The sequence below is a fragment of the Scyliorhinus torazame genome, chromosome 5 (assembly GCF_047496885.1).
Source record: "Scyliorhinus torazame isolate Kashiwa2021f chromosome 5, sScyTor2.1, whole genome shotgun sequence".
Lineage (NCBI taxonomy): Eukaryota > Metazoa > Chordata > Chondrichthyes > Carcharhiniformes > Scyliorhinidae > Scyliorhinus > Scyliorhinus torazame.
This window is the reverse complement of record NC_092711.1, coordinates 298,365,230-298,384,226: the sequence shown is the minus strand read 5'-3', so window position 1 is coordinate 298,384,226 and position 18,997 is coordinate 298,365,230. Positions and strand designations below refer to the sequence as shown.

Genomic DNA, 18,997 nt, shown 5'->3' with positions numbered 1-18,997 from the left:
CCTCCCCCATATCCCCCCTCCCCCATATCCCCCCTCCCCATATCCCCCCCATATCCCCCCTCCCCCATATCCCCCCCTCCCCCATATCCCCCCTCCCCCATATCCCCCCTCCCCCATATCGCACCCTCCCCCATATCGCCCCCTCCCCCATATCCCCCCTCCCCATATCCCCCCTCCCCCATATCCCCCCTCCCCCATATCCCCCCCTCCCCCAAGTGAATCCAGCCCTAACCTTAACCTCTGCAATGCACGCGCAACCGATGGCGTGCATTCATATACCTGCCTAACACTGTTGCCTTTTACCCCTGCCACCACCCCACCCCCTCCACAGGAGAAGCGCGCACACAACAATAGGGAGCATGTGAGGACTGGAGGAGGGCCCGCTGATGAGAGGCCACTCACCGTACACGAGGAAAGGGCCCTGGAACTGGCTGGCGGACCTGAGGACCGGGAGGTTGCTGATGCAGAGGTCGGGGCCCCACGAGCAAGTGAGCCACCAACAGCCCGTCCCCATATCCCCCCGCCCCTATATCCCCCTCCCCCGTATCACCTGATCACTGCCTGATGTCTAACCATGCATGCTTCATTGTGTATCACAGGACCAAACGTCCAGGCACCCATGCCCGCAGATGCAGACCGCCCGCAGGATGCCCCTCGGAGACCACAGGAGACGGAGAGACCCGCACCCTCCAGCATGCGACGCCCGCAGGATGCCCCTCGGAGACCACGGGAGACGGAGAGACCCGGACCCTCCAGGATGCGACGCCCGCAGGATGCCCCTCGCACACCACGGGAGACGGAGAGACCTGGAGCAACAGGGAGACGACACCCCCGTCACGTGCGGGAGCGACCACCCAGCGATGAGGGGGGCAGCCACAGGCCCCCGTCACATCCGAGCCAGGACACCACTACCCAGGACACCACTATCCAGGACACCCCTACCCGGGACACCACTACCCGGGACACCACTACCCGGGACAGCACTACCCGGGACAGCACTACCCGGGACAGCACTACCCGGGACACCCCTACCCGGGAAGACGAAATACCGGACAGTGACTCAGAGTGGATGGGTGGAGACGAACCCCCACCCCAAAGTGCCATGGAGTCAGAGTGGGACGAAGAGCACGACACAACGCCACTGCTGTCACCAACACCCTCCACCATCGCAGAAACACTCACCACGGTTGGGCACTTTAGTGATGAGGCGTCTGGTACACTCACTGGTGCGCACAACACAGCCGTCCCGGTACAGCAGGTGGAGGTAGGAGCAGCAGAGGGACCGGGCGGTCGGAGGGCAGCCCAGGCCAAGCGAACATCTGCCGCCCAGATGGATCCCGGGTTCCTGCAGTTACCACACCCACACATAGATCCGATGCAACCACCGACACGGAGACGAGCGAATAGGGTGACGGGTGGCTTGCGGCAGCTGCGGTCGCAGGTGGAGGAGTCCACCCGCGTCCAGGAGCTGGAAGTGGTGCCAGTCATGCGTGCCACCCAGGCTGACACCGCACGGGTGGCGTCCGCGGTGGAGGCAATGGGTGCGACGGTGTCAGACATGGGGAACGGTTTGCGAGGCCTGGGGCCTTCCGTGCAGGCGGCGTCTGTGGCCCAGGAAATGGCTGCCCTCTCACAGGAGGCCATGAGCCAGTGCCAGCGCCAGATGGCAGAGGCGCTCAACGCAGGCCATGGCCCAGTCTCAGCAGGCCATAGCCCAGTCTCTGCAGGCCATGGCCCAGTCTCTGCAGGCCATGGCCCAGTCTCAGCAGGCCATCGCTGAGGGCATCGGCGCCAGTGGCCATGTGCGAGCCGGCGTCGCACTGTCACAGACAGGGTTCGACAACCCCCTGGGCTCCATGGCTGCAAACCTGCAGACCCCTGTCGATACCAGCACGGGCCTCCAGGACTGGCAGCGCCAGATGTCGGGGGCGCGTCGGATGGCCAGTCCGTTTGCATCCCCCACCCATGTAGAGGCCTGGGGGCCATCGGGCACCCCGAGGGAGGAGGAGGTGGTGTGGTCCGTCCCGGCTCCCTCTGTAGGGGAGGTCCCGGTACACCGCGACACCTCGGACTCCCCCCCTTCCGTCCCAGGTGCATCGGGTGGGCAACGGGCAGGACAGGCTGGCAGCTCGCCATCCCAGTCGCCCGGGCCGCAGCCTGGTCCATCTAGGCCAGGACACCCCAGGAAACGGCCGCCAAAGGGATCCAGTGTCAGAGGGCAGGAATCACAGGAGTCCACCTCCAGTTCTGCTGTACCGTCTGGGGAACCACGTAGACGTAGTCAAAGGGCCCGTAAGGCCAAACAATTAGACACTGAGTAAGTTGGCACGGGTGCAGGGCACAGATGAGTTTTAGGGGCTAGGGCACGTGCATGAACTCCTTTGGTTATTAAAGTCAATGTTACACCTACCGAAGCTGCCTTTGTGCTCTGTCCAAAGTGTGCGGGCGTGTCATGTACGTTGAGCGCAAGTGTGTGTGTGAGGGGTGGTCTTACCTCAGCCCCAGGTGAGTCTGCCCCCTTCCCCCTGGGCCGCCATCAACATCCCCCGGGCAGAGGACGGGACCGTGCGCTGCAGTGTCACAGCCGCATGCAGGGATGGTCCGGGTGGATGGTGGTACTGTGGCCATGGGTCAGACATAGTCCAACGATGTAGAGCCAGGAGCTCATCGGAGGCGGGTTGTCATCATCCTCCATGGCCTGCGATAGACACGCGTCCACCCGCAACTGGGTGAGCCCGGCCCGTTGTGCCGCCGGTGGATCGGCAATTGGGGGGGGGTGGTGTGCATGCGGGTGGGGTGTGTGGGGTTGGGGAGGGGGGTGAGGGTGCTGGGTGGGTGGATGGGTGGGGGGTGTGGGTGGTCGGCTGTTGTCATGGTGTGCGGTCTGTGGCCATACTACCCGATTCCCACGCCCATCTAGTCAGTGAAGCGGGCATCTATCAGTCTGTCCCGTGCCCGCTGGGCCAGCCGGTAACGGTGGACAGCCACCCGCCTGTGTCTACCCCGTCTGCCCTGACCATTGCCCCCATCCCCCTCATCTGGGGAGGACTGGGCCTCTTCCTGCTGCTCCTCCACTCCGCCCTCCTCTGCCTGCGGCACATCGCCCCTCTGCTGGGCTATGTTGTGCAGGACGCAGCACACCACAATGATGCGGCCGACCCTATCTGACCGATACTGGAGGGCGCCCCCAGAGAGGTCCAGGCACCTGAAACGCATCTTCAGCACGCCAAAGCACCTCTCGATCACTCCCCTTGTCGCTACATGGGCATCATTGTAGCGGTTCTCCGCCTCATTGCGTGGCCTCCGTATAGGCGTCATCAGCCACGATCGCAATGGGTAGCCCCTGTCGCCCAGCAACCAGCCCCTCAGCCGGGGATGGCGTCCCTCGTACATGCCGGGGATGGATGACCGCGACAACACGAATGAGTCGTGTACACTGCCTGGGTGACGGGCGCAGACGTGCAGGATCATCATGCGGTGGTCGCAGACCACCTGTACGTTCATTGAATAGGTCCCCTTCCTATTAGGGAACACGGCCCTGTTCTCCGCAGGTGGCCGCACGGCAACGTGCATCCCATCGATCGCGCCCTGGACCATGGGGAACCCGGCAACGGCAGAGAAGCCCACGGCCCGGGCATCTTGGCTGGCCCGGTCCACGGGGAAGCGGATGTAGCGGTGCGCCATGGCATAAAGGCATTTGTCACTGCCCGGATGCACCGATGCACCGATGTCTGCGATATGCCGGACAGGTCCCACTCGGTGCCTGGAATGACCCCGTTGCATAAAGGTTCAGGGCCACCGTAACCTTGACGGACACGGGGAGAGGGTGTCCCCCGCCAGTGCCACGCGGTGACAGGTGTGCCAGCAGGTGGCAGATGGGTGCCACGGTTTCCCGGCTCATCCGGAGTCTCCTCCTGCATTCCCGGTCCGTGAGGTCCTGGTATGACTGCCGGGGCCGGTACACACGGGGCCCCCTCGGGTGCCTCCGTTGCCGTGGGGCCGCGACGTCCTCCTCCCCTTCCTCGTCCTGTCGGTCAGGTGTCCCTCCAGCCTGGGCGGCTGCCGCCTGCCCCTCTGCGGCAGCCTGCGCCGCCTCTCTGGCACGCTCCTCGTTCTCCTCCTCCCCCTCATCCAGGGCAACATAGACATGAGCGGCTGCCACCACGGCGGCCAACATCGCTGGATGGTCTGAAAACATGACGGCCTGGTGGGGGGGAGGGGAACGACGACATGTCATCATTGCCCATATCCCCTCCTCCCCCCAGCCAGGTGGCATGGACCGCATGGGTCCAACTGTTGGAGGCTGGCACCTGGCCAGGTGGACCAACTCATTTGCCCTCCCATCACCCACCCCGGCACGGACCCCCTCCCCAACCCCCAACCTCCACCCCAGCACGGACCCCCCCCCAACCTCCACCCCAGCACGGACCCCCCCCCAACCTCCACCCCGGCACGGACCCCCTCCCCAACCTCCACCCCAGCACGGACCCCCCCCAACCCCCAACCTCCACCCCAGCACGGACCCCCCCCCCAACCTCCACCCCGGCACGGACCCCCTCCCCAACCTCCACCCCAGCACGGACCCCCCCCAACCCCCAACCTCCACCCCAGCACGGACCCCCCCAACCTCCACCCCGGCACGGACCCCCTCCCCAACCTCCACCCCAGCACGGACCCCCCCCAACCCCCAACCTCCACCCCAGCACGGACCCCCCCCCCCCAACCTCCACCCCGGCACGGACCCCCTCCCCAACCTCCACCCCAGCACGGACCCCCCCTCCCAACCTCCACCCCAGCACGGACCCCCCCCCCCAACCTCCACCCCGGCACGGACACCCCCCCCAACCTCCACCCCGGCACGGACCCCCTCCCCAACCTCCACCCCAGCACGGACCCCCTCCCCAACCTCCACCCCAGCACGGACCCCCCCCAACCCCCAACCTCCACCCCAGCACGGACCCCCCCTCCCAACCTCCACCCCGGCACGGACCCCCCCCCCAACCTCCACCCCGGCACGGACCTCCCCCAACCCCCAACCTCCACCCCGGCACGGACCCCCTCCCGGCACTCCCCCGGAGCCCAGCCTACTCTAACCCCCCCCCCCGCCGCACACACACACAAGCCGAGACACACCTCTCCTCACGCAATCAGTCTGCGGCCACGCCGTTTCCTGCCCAGAGCCAACCCCCCAGGCCGTCACTCACCTCCTCGCTGGTCGGCGTGAGCCTGGAGCACCGGGTCACGCCGATGAAAAGGAGGTTTGATTCACGTCGACGTGAACGGTCATCACGTCGATGGGACTTCGGCCCATCCGGAAGGGAGAATATCGGCAGGCCGAAAATCGGCTGCCTTGCGCAGACCCGTGACATTCTCCGCGGCAGCGGCGCCATTAACGCCCCGCCGACTTTTCTCCCTTCGGAGACTTCGGCGGGGGCGGGGGCGGGATTCACGGCGGCCAACGGCCATTCTCCGACCCGGCGGGGGGTCGGAGAATGACGCCCCAGAACTCCAAGCGATATATTAATTGATAAGCCTAAATAAATTACAAGGTTAAACTTAGCAGTGGGCTGCTATTAATAACAGTTCTCCAGTAAGCTTTCAATATATATTGTACTTATATATTAAAATCAAACATTCAAACGAACCCTTACAGTGTTCAACAATCCACAATAGGCTTCTTTTTTTATTGGAGTATCAGCTTCAAATAAACAAAATCAACACTGAAGTGCATTATCTTACCTTATGTGCACAATGGCATTGCATTAAATACAAAAATGCTCCCAAAAGAAAATTCTGCATCATGAAGTCGCCACGTCCAACATTGGTGCTAAGTGTCCATTCCTCCACATGACTCTATGCCTTGTAGTCCAGTGTGGGTGTTATAGAAAGATTTGAGTTGCCTGACTGTTTATTATGATTTCACCCTCCCCTCAGAATTTGGGTGTAATTTCTATTTATTCTTGAAACAAAACGTACGTTGGGATTCCTATCATGGATGCTGGTACAAATATCTCACAAACCTTTTTTCTCTTGAGTTCAATATTCAATGTTGTTTTCCTAAAATGAAGCATCTGTAGAGGCTAAATCCCGGATTTTAACCCGTGGCCCAGCAGTAACAGCCTCTCGCCTTTTCTAGAACATGTCCGAATTTTACTCCATCCGTTTCAATGGCGTGAAAGTTGGGCGAGATCTGTTCGGGGTGTGAAATCCACTCTCCAAGGTTACGGCTCAGGTGGGAAAGGCAAGATTAAACACAGCCACTGTGGATCCATGGTTCTGACTGTTTTTTGAAGAAGCGGCCAACTTTAAACCAGCCACATCCACATTCAGGATCAATGGGCTGAATCAGGAATATTCTGGGACATCAGCTCAAGAGGAGCCCTGGCAGAGACTGTGGACAGTCTATTTGCCTGATCTATTAGTCTTAGAAATTCTGGGAAGCCTCGAGGATGGTCAGGGAAAACAAAATTCAACCTTAAAATTAAAAATGAGGGGTGTATTAAATTTGGCATGGACTAATAGGGCTAGAATAGGTTTATTGAAGCATTCTGCCAATCTTCTGTTGACTAAATAAAATTCCCGAGAATCACGATCACAATTATGCTAAAACATAAAAACAGGCATAACACAAGAAATAGGAAAAGTACTAGGCCGTACACCCATCGAGTTGACTCTACCATTCAATAAGATAATGGCTGATCTTCGTCTACCACAAACTCCTCTTTCCCTCGATGCCCAGAAGTGTGACAAGCTCAGCCTTGAATATACGGATTATCGAGAGTTCTCTGGGGTAGATATTTCTAAGACTTTCCCAATCTACTCTTGCACGTCATTTCAGAACCTTATTTTTTAATTCAGCTATAGAATCATTACACTTACTGTGTTGAAGGAGGCTATTTGGCCCATTGAGTCTGCACTAGTCCTTGGAAAGAACACCTCACTTAAACCCACGCCTCAATCCTATTCCCGTAACCCATGATCGCCAACTAACCTTTTGGACATGAAGGGGCAATTTAGCATTGCCACTCCACTTAACCTGCACATCGTTGGACTGTAGGAGGAAACCTGAGCACCCGGTGAAAACCCATGCAGACACGGGGAGAAAGTGCAAACTCTACACAGACAGTCACCCGAGGCTGGAATGGAACCTGGGTCCCTGGAGCTGTGAGGCGGCAGTGCTAACCACTGTGCCACCCTATGTGCTGTGGGTGTTGCTGGCCAGGCCAGCATTTATTGCCCATTCCCAGATGCCCCTAAGAAGAGAGTTGCTTCCTTGAAATGCTGCAGTCCCTGATAGGTAGGTATACCCACAGTGCTGCTAAGGAGCGAGTTCCAGGATTTTGACTTAGCAACGGTTAAGGAATGGAAATACATTTCCGAAACAGAATGGTGAGTGATTCAGAGGGTAACTTCCAGGTAGGGGTGTTCCCATGTGTCTACTGTCCTTGTCCTTTAAGATGGTAGCGGTCGTGAGTTTGGAAGGTGCTGCCTGAGGAGCGTTGGTGAGTTCCTGCAATCCATCTTGTGGATGGTGCACACTGCTGCCACTGTACATCAGTGGTGGAGGGGTTTGAATGCTTGTAGATGGGGTGCCAATCACGAGAGCTGCTTTGTCCTGGATGGTGTCACGTTTCTTCAGTGCTGTTGGAACAGCACTCATCCAGGAGAGTGCAGAGTATTCCACTACACTCCTGACTTGTTTGGAAGGTGGACAGGCCTTGGATGGTCAGGAGGTGAGTTACTGACCGCAGGATTCCGAGCCTCTGAGCTGTTCTTGTAGCCACAGTAATACTATGGCGAGTCCAGTTTATATGTTTCATTGAAAGCAATTAATTCTTCTTAGCCCCCGAAAATATAGGCCCATTCTACCCAATATTTCATAGAATCATAGAACTTGCAGTGCAGAGAGAGGCCACTTGGCCCATCGACTGTGCACAGGCCCTTGGAAAGAGCACCCGGCCCAAGCCCACACCTCTACTCCATCCCCGTATCCCAGTAACCCCACCTCATCTTTTTGGACACAAAGGGCGATTTAGCATGGCCAATCCACTTAACCTGCACAACTTTGGGCTGTTTGGAGCAACCGAAGAAAACCCACGCAGACATGGGGAGAATGTGTAGACTCTGCACAGTCAGTGACCCAAGCCAGGAATTGAACCTGTGACCCTGGAGCTGTGAAGCAACAGTGCACCCACTGTGCTACCGTGCCACCCTCTCATCCCAGAACTCAACCGAGTGAACCGTTGTGCATCTCCTCCAAGAAAGTATATCCTTCCTTTGGTAGGATGATGAAAACTATACAGTACTCTGACTGTGATCTCACTTAGAGTAGGCGCCGAAATGTGGCGACTAGGGGCTTTTCACAGTAACTTCACTTGACGCCTACTTGTGACAATAAGCGATTTTCATTTCATTTTCATTTTATATAATTGCAATTACTTCAAATAAAGCACTCAAGGGAATGCCATATTCACTGGTAAAGTCCTTTCGATGTCTGAAAATTAAATTTTGGAGCCATTAGAATTTTATGCATATTCACTAGAGCATGTTTAGCAAATGTGCAATCAAGGAAGCCTTCTAAATGTTCACATAACAACCTGGTGCCGTTGAAATTCTTTGAAAGATAAAGAACTTCCAGTCTTTATGAGGACAAATTTTTCTCAAATCTTATAACACCAGAAATAGGGTTTGGTTCCTGCTATGCCTAAACGTTCAATAAATGTATATATAGTGCATGCAGGATGGGTGTAATCCAGGAAAATCACCTGAGTGTCCCTTTTACATGGGGGTTGTGCAAAGTTCATAAGCAACAGAAGATACTGGTGTTGTGCAATTGCCGCAAAAGACCAGGAAAACTTGGTTATAGCACAATAATTTGCCTAAGTGTGCTTTCCTCCCTCCTGCTCATCCTGACTCTACGTTCAGAAGGTACATTAAAAACCTTTATCTCTTTGAAAGCAGCCTGCAGAGGTCCCTTTTTAAGTCTTGCTGATCGGGCTGTGTGCAAAGCAGATTTCCCAGTGCGTAGCTGAGCCAGTACAGGCTGCGTTCAGTGTAACCCATTTTTTCACAGGAAGTGTCAGATAGCTCGTAGGCTTCTCATTTTCTGCTGCAGAGGGTCTGTTCCAGGCATGGGCCCGTGGCTCCCATTTTCTTATGCCCATACCAACATAGATCTTAATGAGAGTGCATCTTTCTGCCAGTCTTTGCTGCTTCAGTGCCAGTCTAGAGTTTGGGAAATGGGTGGAGATCCATCAGATTTCTGGGTCTTAACATCTGCCACCACTATCAAACTGGGTTCCCCTTGAGACTCAGGAGGATTGGCTCCCAGCTTAGGGAATTTGTGTCCCTGGTTCTGACTCCTGTCTTGTGAATGGTGTAGAGAGTTGTCGAAAAGGATAGTTTAAGGCACATTGGAGACCTGACATGATGCAGCCTCTGCGGTTTCCCCACTGTTTTGGCTGGTCTTGTGCCAAGGTTATGCTGGAGGCACTACTGAATTTTACCACCCCCCTCTTCCTCCCCCCCCCCCCCCCAAGGTTCTTCCAAACATGTCATAGGACTGTCAAGATATCTTCTGATTCGGTGTTTCGCACAATGTTCTTTGGTTCAGTCAAGAATCATTTTCCCAAAACAAAATTAGAAAAAAGGCCCGTATTGCACAGGCTGTGGTCCCTTCCCTTCTTTGCCAGGTTGTTGGTCAAGGTTTACTTTGAGAGCTTATTTCCAGAAGCATCTTCCGATGAGTGGGGTCAGTGACACCAGCTTCCTGCAGATCCTCTTCAGTGATGCCACTGAAACAGAGAGGGGAATAAAGACATCATCAGTCTCGAACAGTAGCTGTTTTCTGTGCAATTGTGATCATTCAAGCAACCGTGACCACGATCCAGCGGCCCCGTTAGCCGCGGTCGCAAATCCCGTAATGGCCGCTACATCTCGTGACCGGCCAAAAAAAGACTTGCGCCCGCGAGAACTCAGTTTGAGATCTTCCCCGCACCCCCGCCCCCCCACTGCTGGTGACATGATCAGGGTCACACCCAGAAAGGGCTGGGTGAAAAGACCTGATTACCATACATTACAAAATAGGATCAGATAATTGAAGGGTTTGGAGGCAGGCATCCGACCTCAAACCACCCTCCCTCCCCAGCAGCGTGACATGACGCTGGCTCAAATCATTGCTGGTTTTCAAAGATGGCACAGCGGTTAGACCCGCCATCAGATTCCACCATTCAATTCCACCATCGGATGACTGTGTGAAGTTTGCATGCGTTTCCTCCGGGTGCTCGGGTTTCCTCCCACAGTCCAAAGATGTACAGGCTCGGCGGATTGGCCGTGATAAATTGCCCCTTAGTGTTAGGTGGGGTTATGGGGAAGGCGGGGGGCCTAGGTAGGGTACTCTTTCATAGGGTCGATGCAGACATGATGGGCCGAATGACTGTAGAGATTCTATGATAAGGTTCGGCAGGGTTGCGGGAATAGCAAGCGGGAGAGGTCTCTTTCGGAGGGTCGGTGCTGGTTCGATGGGCTGAACTGCCTCCTTCTGCTTTGTCGGGATTCTATGAATAACCAGTGATGATGACTACACCGGGTGCGCGGGGGTGTGTGTAGGCTCCAGGGTTTGAGGGGCAGTGCTGGTCCCTTGCAATGCCTCAGGGTACTGCAAAAGGGGAACTGCCAGGGGGTGCATGCAGGGGCTTCTGGCTGGGGCAGGTATCCACCTCCATTGAGGGGGGAGTTCCCCTTCTGCGTGTCGGGGTTGGGGGGTGTTTCCCTTGTCCACTGGGAAAATTGCACCCCATATTCCTGAGTTAAATGCTTCAAATCAACCACTGCATAAAAGCCATGACTTATTACACAACATTTTGCAGAGATCATATTGATTGTGTTTGTCTGATTAATCAACATTGGGCAGTGTGCAATCCATTACCATGTTGAACACTCAGAACAGAGCTTCATATTCTGCTGGGTCATGAGAAACTGCTGGGTGAGGGGATAGGGTGGGATGGTACCAGCATTGTCAGAGGGAAAAGAGAGTCCTGATTGGGTTGAAAATTATAGAACATACAGTGCAGAAGGAGGCCATTCGTCCCATCGTGTCTGCACCGACCCACTTAAGCCCTCACTTCCACCCTATCCCCATAACCCAATAGCCCCTCCTAACCATTTTGGTCACTAAGGGCAATTTATCATGGCCAATCCACCTAACCTGCACTGTGGACTGTGGGAGGAAACCAGAGTACCCGGAGGTAACCCATGCAGACACGGGGAGAACGTGGAGACTTCGCACAGACAGTGACCCAGCATGGAATCGAACCTGGGATTCTGGCGCTGTGAAGCCACAGTGCTATCCACTTGTGCTACTGTGCTGCCCCGCCAGAAACTGTTGACCAACAGTAGGACAGAATTTGATCCTTTCAAAATCTTCACCTTTAGGCTTACGTTAGACCCAAATTGGGACCCTCTCAGCCAGCGAGGAAACTGTCGGAAATAAAGGAGATGCATTGTGGTAGCCCAGAAACTGATGCAGTCATAGGGGTAGGCGTATGGGGTGGGGGCCCCAGAGACAGGTGGGGGACCCAGAGGGAGGGTTAGGGACAGGTCAAAAATGTGCCTGTATCTCTGCTGCAGGAAACTTCAGTCTGGACTGGCTTTGAACCCAGTGGTGAAATGAAAGTAAGTTATCCAACTTTCTAATTTAATGCCGGCTTCTGCTGCACTCTCTGCAGTTTCATGCTGTGGATGCCCATTGTAATTAACTTGTTTCATGTTGCAGATAAAATAGACTTTTATCCCACTAATCTCCATCGGATTGTTACATAGGTTGCAGATTAATAGTAGAGTAATACCATGAACAAGACATAAGTTTGTCATCCATTGCCCCTGTGCTCCAACACCCCCCTCCCCTCTTCAGCTTTGCAATACTCATCAACATAATAAACAGTTGGCATCATTTGTGTAAATACTGATCAACAGATAGTTATTAGTGTCAATTTGGTGTTTTTGATGAAGTTACCTCCAGTATTCCAAGTTATCCCATCCGTTCTCAATCAAACCTGCTTCATACTTATCCAAACCCAAGTGCTTCAGAAACTCAGAGAGGATACCACAGCTGCTACGATTGTCAAAGATCTAAAGAGACAGAGAAAAATATCTTTGGAGATAACGGAGTAATTATCATTTTCATCCACATGTGGTACTTTGCTATTTTTTTTTGCATTTATAAATACCTACAACAGCTCTTGGCGTAAGTTTATAGCAGCTATGCTGAAGCTTTATAAGCACAGCCTGGTTTTGGTTATTAACTTCAAAGCATTCACACAGATACTGAAGAGGAGAAAAGCAACAAAAGTGTTCTCAAATCCAGGGTGAATGAGTTTCCAACAGCGGGTTGTCGCCGTCAGCGGGATTGCAAGATCCCGCTGGTGGGAATGGCTGGTATGATTTGCATTTTTAAAGCATCTTATATATCCTCAGGATGTCCCAAAGTTTTTTTTCACAGCCAATTAGAATTAATGAATTCTGGCCCCTGTTAAAACAAAAAAAAATGCAGCAGCTAATTTGCACATAACTAGGTCCCACAAACATCAATGCGATAATGACCAGGTAATCTGCGTCAGTGTTCTTGGCTGCGGGGATGAATATTATCCGATTATTGGAAAGAATTCCCCTGCTCTTCCTTGAGATAGTCCCATGGGATCTTTCACAAAATCTGCAAAGGCAGGCAGGGCTTTAACTTAAAGATGTCTCGTCTGAAAGGCAGCACACATATTGACGGTTCTGCACTCGCTCAGAATTGCAGTGGAACTTAATGCAGATTTTGTGCTCCATTATCCGAGATTGGAGCTGAGACCACATGCTTTAGGCTCAGAGATAAGGGGCGAGATTTTCCGTTTTAGCGGCAGAGTGTTGACGCTGTCGTAAACGGCGGAGCGTTTTACGACGGCGTCATCTGGCTGCTAAGAGCAGCGATCCCCCAACCCACAGGGAGCCAGCACAGCGCTGGAGCACTTCACGCAGCTCCAGCTGCTGATACGTGCCCCAGCACTGCCAGCGCGGGTCCGCGCATTGGTGCCGCGGCCGACGCGGGCCGGCCCCCACGAGTCCTACAGGGGCCAGGCGCGGAGGAACATAGGCCTCTCCGGAATGAGCCTGCCTGCCGATCGGTAGCTCCCGATCGTGGGCCTGACTACCCCCGGAGTTGGATCCCCCCTCCCCCCGCAGCCAGAACGCCGAAGTCCCACCAGTAGGACCACATGCGAACGAAGCCGGCGGGACTCGGCGGAACTCGCCGGGTACTCGGCCTGTTGAGCGCAGAGAATCGCCGAGATGGGCCCTGACCTGCGCCGTGGCAGCCGCGCCACGCAATTGCCGCTGATTCTCTGGTTGCCGGAGAATCGGCGGCCCGGCGTCAGAACAGCGTGGCGGGATTCGCGCCCCCCCTGGCGATTCTCCGGCCCGGCGCGGGATCAGAGTATCCCGCCCCGCCACATTTCTGCCCCGACCGGCCGGCGGGGTTCTCCATTACGCCAGTCGGTCAATGGGGTTTCCCATTGTGGGGCAGCCCCACGCTGTCGGGAAACCCCCGGGCGCCGGCATAATGGAGAAGCATGCCGGCGGAGAATCCCGGCCAAGATTGCTACATTGAATCATGGTTAACGTCTATATTAAACGGAATAGTTCAGGTAAACCCCACAAATTTAAATTAACAAAGAGCAAATTATAAACATTATTAGGAAAGCATGGCATTATGCAAAGGCAGATAATATAATCTGCCAAACACACGGATCCCCCATATCTCTGCACGCAGACTTGATAACATTGTGAGTGAAACAAAGATTTGCTTATTCCATGGTTTGCATCAGAACGATCTGTTTTATTTTGTAGTTCCATACCCCAGTCTCGAAGGTCCTGCTCTTGACAGGAAGTGGTGGCGGCATATCCATCCGTGTCGATCGAGGCTGAATTTCTGGCCCTTTGTTTCTAGCAGGCAACCGGGGACTCACTGTTGGCCTTTCTCTAACAGGAAGGGGGAGTTCACTCCTGTTGGACTGCCGGTCCTTACTGCTCAAAGGTTTTCCCACGTGGTGATCATCTGGCTTTCTTTCGGCGATTTTGTCTCGGACCTCATTGATCAGTGAAGCCTGAGGCCCACCTTTCACCCCCACCTGAGGCCTGGAGAAACGGCTGGGCGCTGTGGTAGGGGCTTTGAACTCTTGGGAGTCTCTGGGTGAGGTTGTACTCTTGTGCCATTCTTGGTTGACTTTGGCTGCTGCAGGCTGGTGAGCTTTACCCCATACATCTGCAGAACTGGCATAAAGTGGGTTGTTCTGCATCTCAACTTCCATCATTTTGGGGAAATTGTGTTGGGACGGATCATAAGAGTTCCGTGGACCTTCATGCTCTGAGGAACCGCCTTCATTGTTTAAGTGGCGGAAGGATGAGTCTTTGGGTTTCTCCAACACTGTTGGAGGAAGAGGTTGTGGCCTATTCCTAGGGATAGTTTTTGACACTGGAATTCCTGCATTTTCCTGACAGCCTGTTCCAGACTGGGAATAAGGAAGTCCTTCCAGTACAAAGTAGGCTGGGTTGTTGTAACTGTTCAAATGGGTGTCGTCTTCTACCGCATTGCTTTGTTTCATCCTGAAAACAAATAATAAAGGTCAGACTCAGATTGAGTGTGCTCTCTTCAAGGAGTACACGTTTGTCATTTATTTCGAGACAGTTTTGAGTGAAAGAGGATTCATGTCTGCTAAAGCTGTCTGAAAAGGGACTCTCTTAAACAAGACCCATTTTCAATAGCTGGAAAGCTCTAATGCACACCAATCCAAAAATACCATGTAGATGTATGACTTTGTCTGAACAGCTGCTGCTCTTCTGCTGTGCCATGAACAGATCAGGCCTATTTTCTGAGGACACATGTACTCACAGTGCAAAATGCCAATAAAAACTTGTTGCTGCTGTCCCTATTGACACATCTCAACTTCAGTACCAGGGATGACCACAGACCTGTTGGCACGTGCTTTATAATGTGCATGATTCGTCCTTGTCACAATATGTGGATATTGTAAAGCACATAAAGGGTTACTATTCTAGCCACTAGATGGTGCTATAGAGCAACCATACAAATATCACACACTTCCTTGACTTCTGGAAGAGAGTGGAAGGGAGCCAGACAGAGTAGGTGTGAGATAGCTTAACTGATTGAATAGTTTAGTATTGTAGAAATGTAGTGTAATCTTCACTTAACTAATTCCGCAGTAATATGTTCGAATCTAATTCAGTGAAGAGGAATAAATTAGCTTTGTTTGTTAAACACTGCTTGCTGTCACTACAACCTTCACCACCCTGAAAGAACAAAAGCAAAGAACACAACATTTCTCACTGCACTTACATCCAAGGACTAGGAAGTGAGCATTCATTCTTTATGAAACTAATTCTGGACAGGGTGAAATCTCTTTGTAAAAGGTAGCATTTCATGGAGAAAACAAAATGTTGCTTTTTGCTGGCGCACAGTTGCCAAATTGCTCTGCTCCGCGTGGCAATGAGTTATACATAACAGGAGCTTCCCACAACCTAACCTTGGTCTCTGCTGAGTTAACTAAACATGGCCAGGGTACCTGTCGGCCTTTAAAATTGCCTGTGTTCACCATGGGTGAGGGGAGGGAAATAAAAGCATCCAGAATTTCCATCTCTGATTGATGCCCAATTATTTTTGGTAGACGGTGCATGGGGGTGCAGCACGATCGGCCAGCTTGCTGACTGGGATGGGGTGCTGCACGAGGAAAGGGTGGCTGGATGGGAGGCTGAATGGCGCCAATGTACCTCAAAGCCGCATGTGTGCACAGCCACACAACAATCATGAATGGACCATGCAGGACGTTCACAAGCTGGACCCTCGAGATACCACAGCAGGGTAAACAATCATAAAGGTGCCGTGCATTGAACTAAATTACAAAGAAAATATGAAGGGATAATTGAATGGCATGCTTCCTAGCACAAGTCAATGCATTGAGAGTGGAAGGAAGAAAATTGAATGGATAAAAAAAGTCACTTGCAAAGTTTTGTTAAAATAAAAGTGATTTATGATCAGAAATTGGCAGTGTGTACTGGCTCCAGGATAGATGAGTGTTTCTAACAGCCGTGTATGGCAACAGAGTATACAAATGCAGCAAAGCCTCCTGTGGTTTTGTTTTAATGGAAGTGTAAAGACCTGTTTGGCTAGGTTATAGGTGTTCCATATAAAGATCTTCCAGCCAGTACTCAGTGCTGTTTCTGTGGTTCAATATCAGTATAACAAAGTATTAGGCTACAGACCGAATAGTTTTGTTATACATAATGAGCTAAAAACAGAATCCTCTCCAAGATTGTTGCAAGACATTTGTCAAATGGCTTTGTCCCCACTTTTCACCTCCGTTACATCCACTCTGCAGTTTCCTGTGATGAACGCAGAGCTATTGGGAGAACTCCGAAATCAATACCAAGCAGTCATTGTAATTATTTTAGATCTTTGTTCCACCTTTTTTTAACCTTTGTTTTTAAATGACGTTTTTGACCTCACTGCAGTGAAGGGTGTCGATCTTGGATAATGGAACGTTTTCATTTCAGATACCCGGCAAGCACTCTCAGGTCAGACAGAGTGAAGTAAAAGTCACTTTGCTCTATTCCAACAGTGTACCTTATCTCATAAACACGATAATATTTCCAGTGTCCCTTCGCTAGTATAGAAAATGGAAATATGGTTAATTTATTACCAACTATTTTCCAGCATTTTAATATGACTTCATGCCTATAAGGAATTAAGTTGTGACGGCCCAAAATCATTCACAAAGAATTCTCCCAGAGAGCATAAATATTCCTTTATTTTAATGTTGGATTTGGTTTTAGCTGACAGATAAGGTGCTAGTTAATCCTCTGTACCATCCATTCCGCCAGGACTCCAGTTTTTAGGCCACAATGTACAAAAAATAAAAGGGGGTGAGAAAGTGAGGGCTCCCATTCAACCCAAGCCCCGGTGTGATGGTGATCGACATACCTTGACTGACTGGCCTCTTCGCTTCCCTTCCCTTTCATTCCTGTGGCAGCATTCCCAGGATGAGCACCGTCTTCAGGCCAAATGGAAAACATCGAACTGACGACTTCAGAGAATGCAGAACTCTGGCCGAACTTTTTCCCATAGCCTCTGTGAAATAACAGGCCAATGGTCAAAAGCCAGGAAAATACTTTGACAGTTTCAGACATGATCGAATTGTCAGCAAAGGCCCAGGCCATCCCTCGCAATGCTGCTGCATTTTGCTGCTGGTTTGTGTGGTGTTCGTCACAGTTTAAAAACAAAATTGCTTTCTGGAGCAATCTCCTCCCCAGACAAACTGTACTTTAACTTCGAGCCAAAAAAACTTCTCATTCCCAGACAAGATCCCTCAGGATTCCCCCATAAGCTCTTATATTGTTCAGTGCAAAAGGAAAATGGTCAATTTAATTCCTTGATTCTACTGAGCAATTTGACAACATCTGAGCAGCATAAAGCCTTTATTAAAAATACCCTGGATGTCTCTGTGGTAGGAAAGGATAGATTTGGGCTTTGCTGATGTTGGCTCTCTCACTAAATAGCCTGCAGATGCTCAGCATCTGGACGTTACATAAGCAATAACTGCTTTGTCATGTGTTATCCAGATGGCACAGAAAGGTTACTGACTGCTGTGAAACTATGCCCAGAATGAGGCACCAGCTGCAAAAGTGGCTGTGAAATACAAGACAAAATTAGAAGGTTTTTCACGTTTAGCGAAGCATGAGGCTGATGAACCACTTGCGTATGTCTCGAATTTTGAATGTCTTGAAACAGGTCACTAGCCTGAAGCCAGAGGCTACAGCTTGAGGGATGTTACTCCACGTCAAGATTGGCTGACCAGAAGATTATCCCACTCTTCCAGCCCACAGTAGGTATATCGGAAGGATTTATAGGTTGACAGTCAACATATTTGGTCACATTATGGACACACCTTCCTTCGCTATCTAGTCCTACGACGAGATTCAAACCTGATACTTCTGGCTGAGGCAGTGATGCTACCCACTGTGCCCACAAGACCTCCAATAAAAGAAGAACATTTTTTTGTTGTTGTAAAAATAGCATTTATTTGCAAATCACGTTACCCTCAACCGCCCTGGACCTCTGACATGTTCAGTTTTTAATTCAACATGATGACAGGCAAGAGGGACCTGGGACAAGACGTTATAAATTTATCTTTTTTACTCTTCCATCCAGTACCTCGTTCTAAAGGTCGAGGTGAGGAACTTATGTGAGACACATCAAACAGACGTTAGCACATGACAGGAAGTCTCATCATTGTTTCATATGTTTCTATATAGTTTATGTTTCTTCTTAAAAGGCATCACCTTCATTCAAGTATCCTCAGCATACCTGTTATCTTTTGTTTGCAAGTACAGATTAGAGTGTCACTTGCAGTGTACTGCTCTATAATCTTTCCCTTCTGAAACGCAAAGGTGAATTCAATGATAAGCTCCATTAACCAGCTCCGGCACCATTGCCCATGGAGGTTGAAAGCACATTGAATTGTTGTGGAAGGGCCAGTTTAACAATTGATATAGGAAGAGAAATGACTGTAAATGCAATAATTGGTTATTCAGTACCTGACAGAAGGAAATAGGTTGATATTTTGGGGAATTTTTTTCTTTGATTTTATAAGTTTACTTATGTTTATAAGTAAATATACTAGTTAACCTTATTCATGCTCATTGAGGTTTTGCATCAGGAAATAGCAATATCGACATAAGGAACTACCTAGGTAAAGAGAGGAAACAGATAGTTTTCACTCATTTAAATGCAAATACGATAGTGTATATCAAAATCTTATTTTCTGAAAGAATTCTATGTAAATAATGTGAAGTGTGATAGATAGGCATGCATGATTGAGACCTATGATTTGCAAAGCTTTCCACCACTGGAAATTGTCCACGTTTTATGTTTGGATCTGTTGTGGAC

General features: G+C 51.5%; 1 protein-coding gene across 1 annotated transcript in view; it reads right to left on the bottom strand.

The window, feature by feature from the left end:
- Positions 1-9,541: 9,541 nt before the first annotated feature.
- The window catches only part of LOC140421238 (phosphatidylinositol 3,4,5-trisphosphate 5-phosphatase 2A-like), a 189,888-nt gene continuing 180,432 nt past the window's right edge, over positions 9,542-18,997 (bottom strand). The window contains exons 26-29 of the mRNA XM_072505798.1: positions 17,033-17,179; positions 13,893-14,640; positions 12,014-12,129; positions 9,542-9,794 (exon numbers count right to left, since the gene is read on the bottom strand). Coding sequence (XP_072361899.1) covers positions 9,701-9,794; positions 12,014-12,129; positions 13,893-14,640; positions 17,033-17,179 — 1,105 coding nt within the window. The 3' untranslated portion in view covers positions 9,542-9,700. The remainder of the gene's footprint in view (positions 9,795-12,013; positions 12,130-13,892; positions 14,641-17,032; positions 17,180-18,997) is intronic.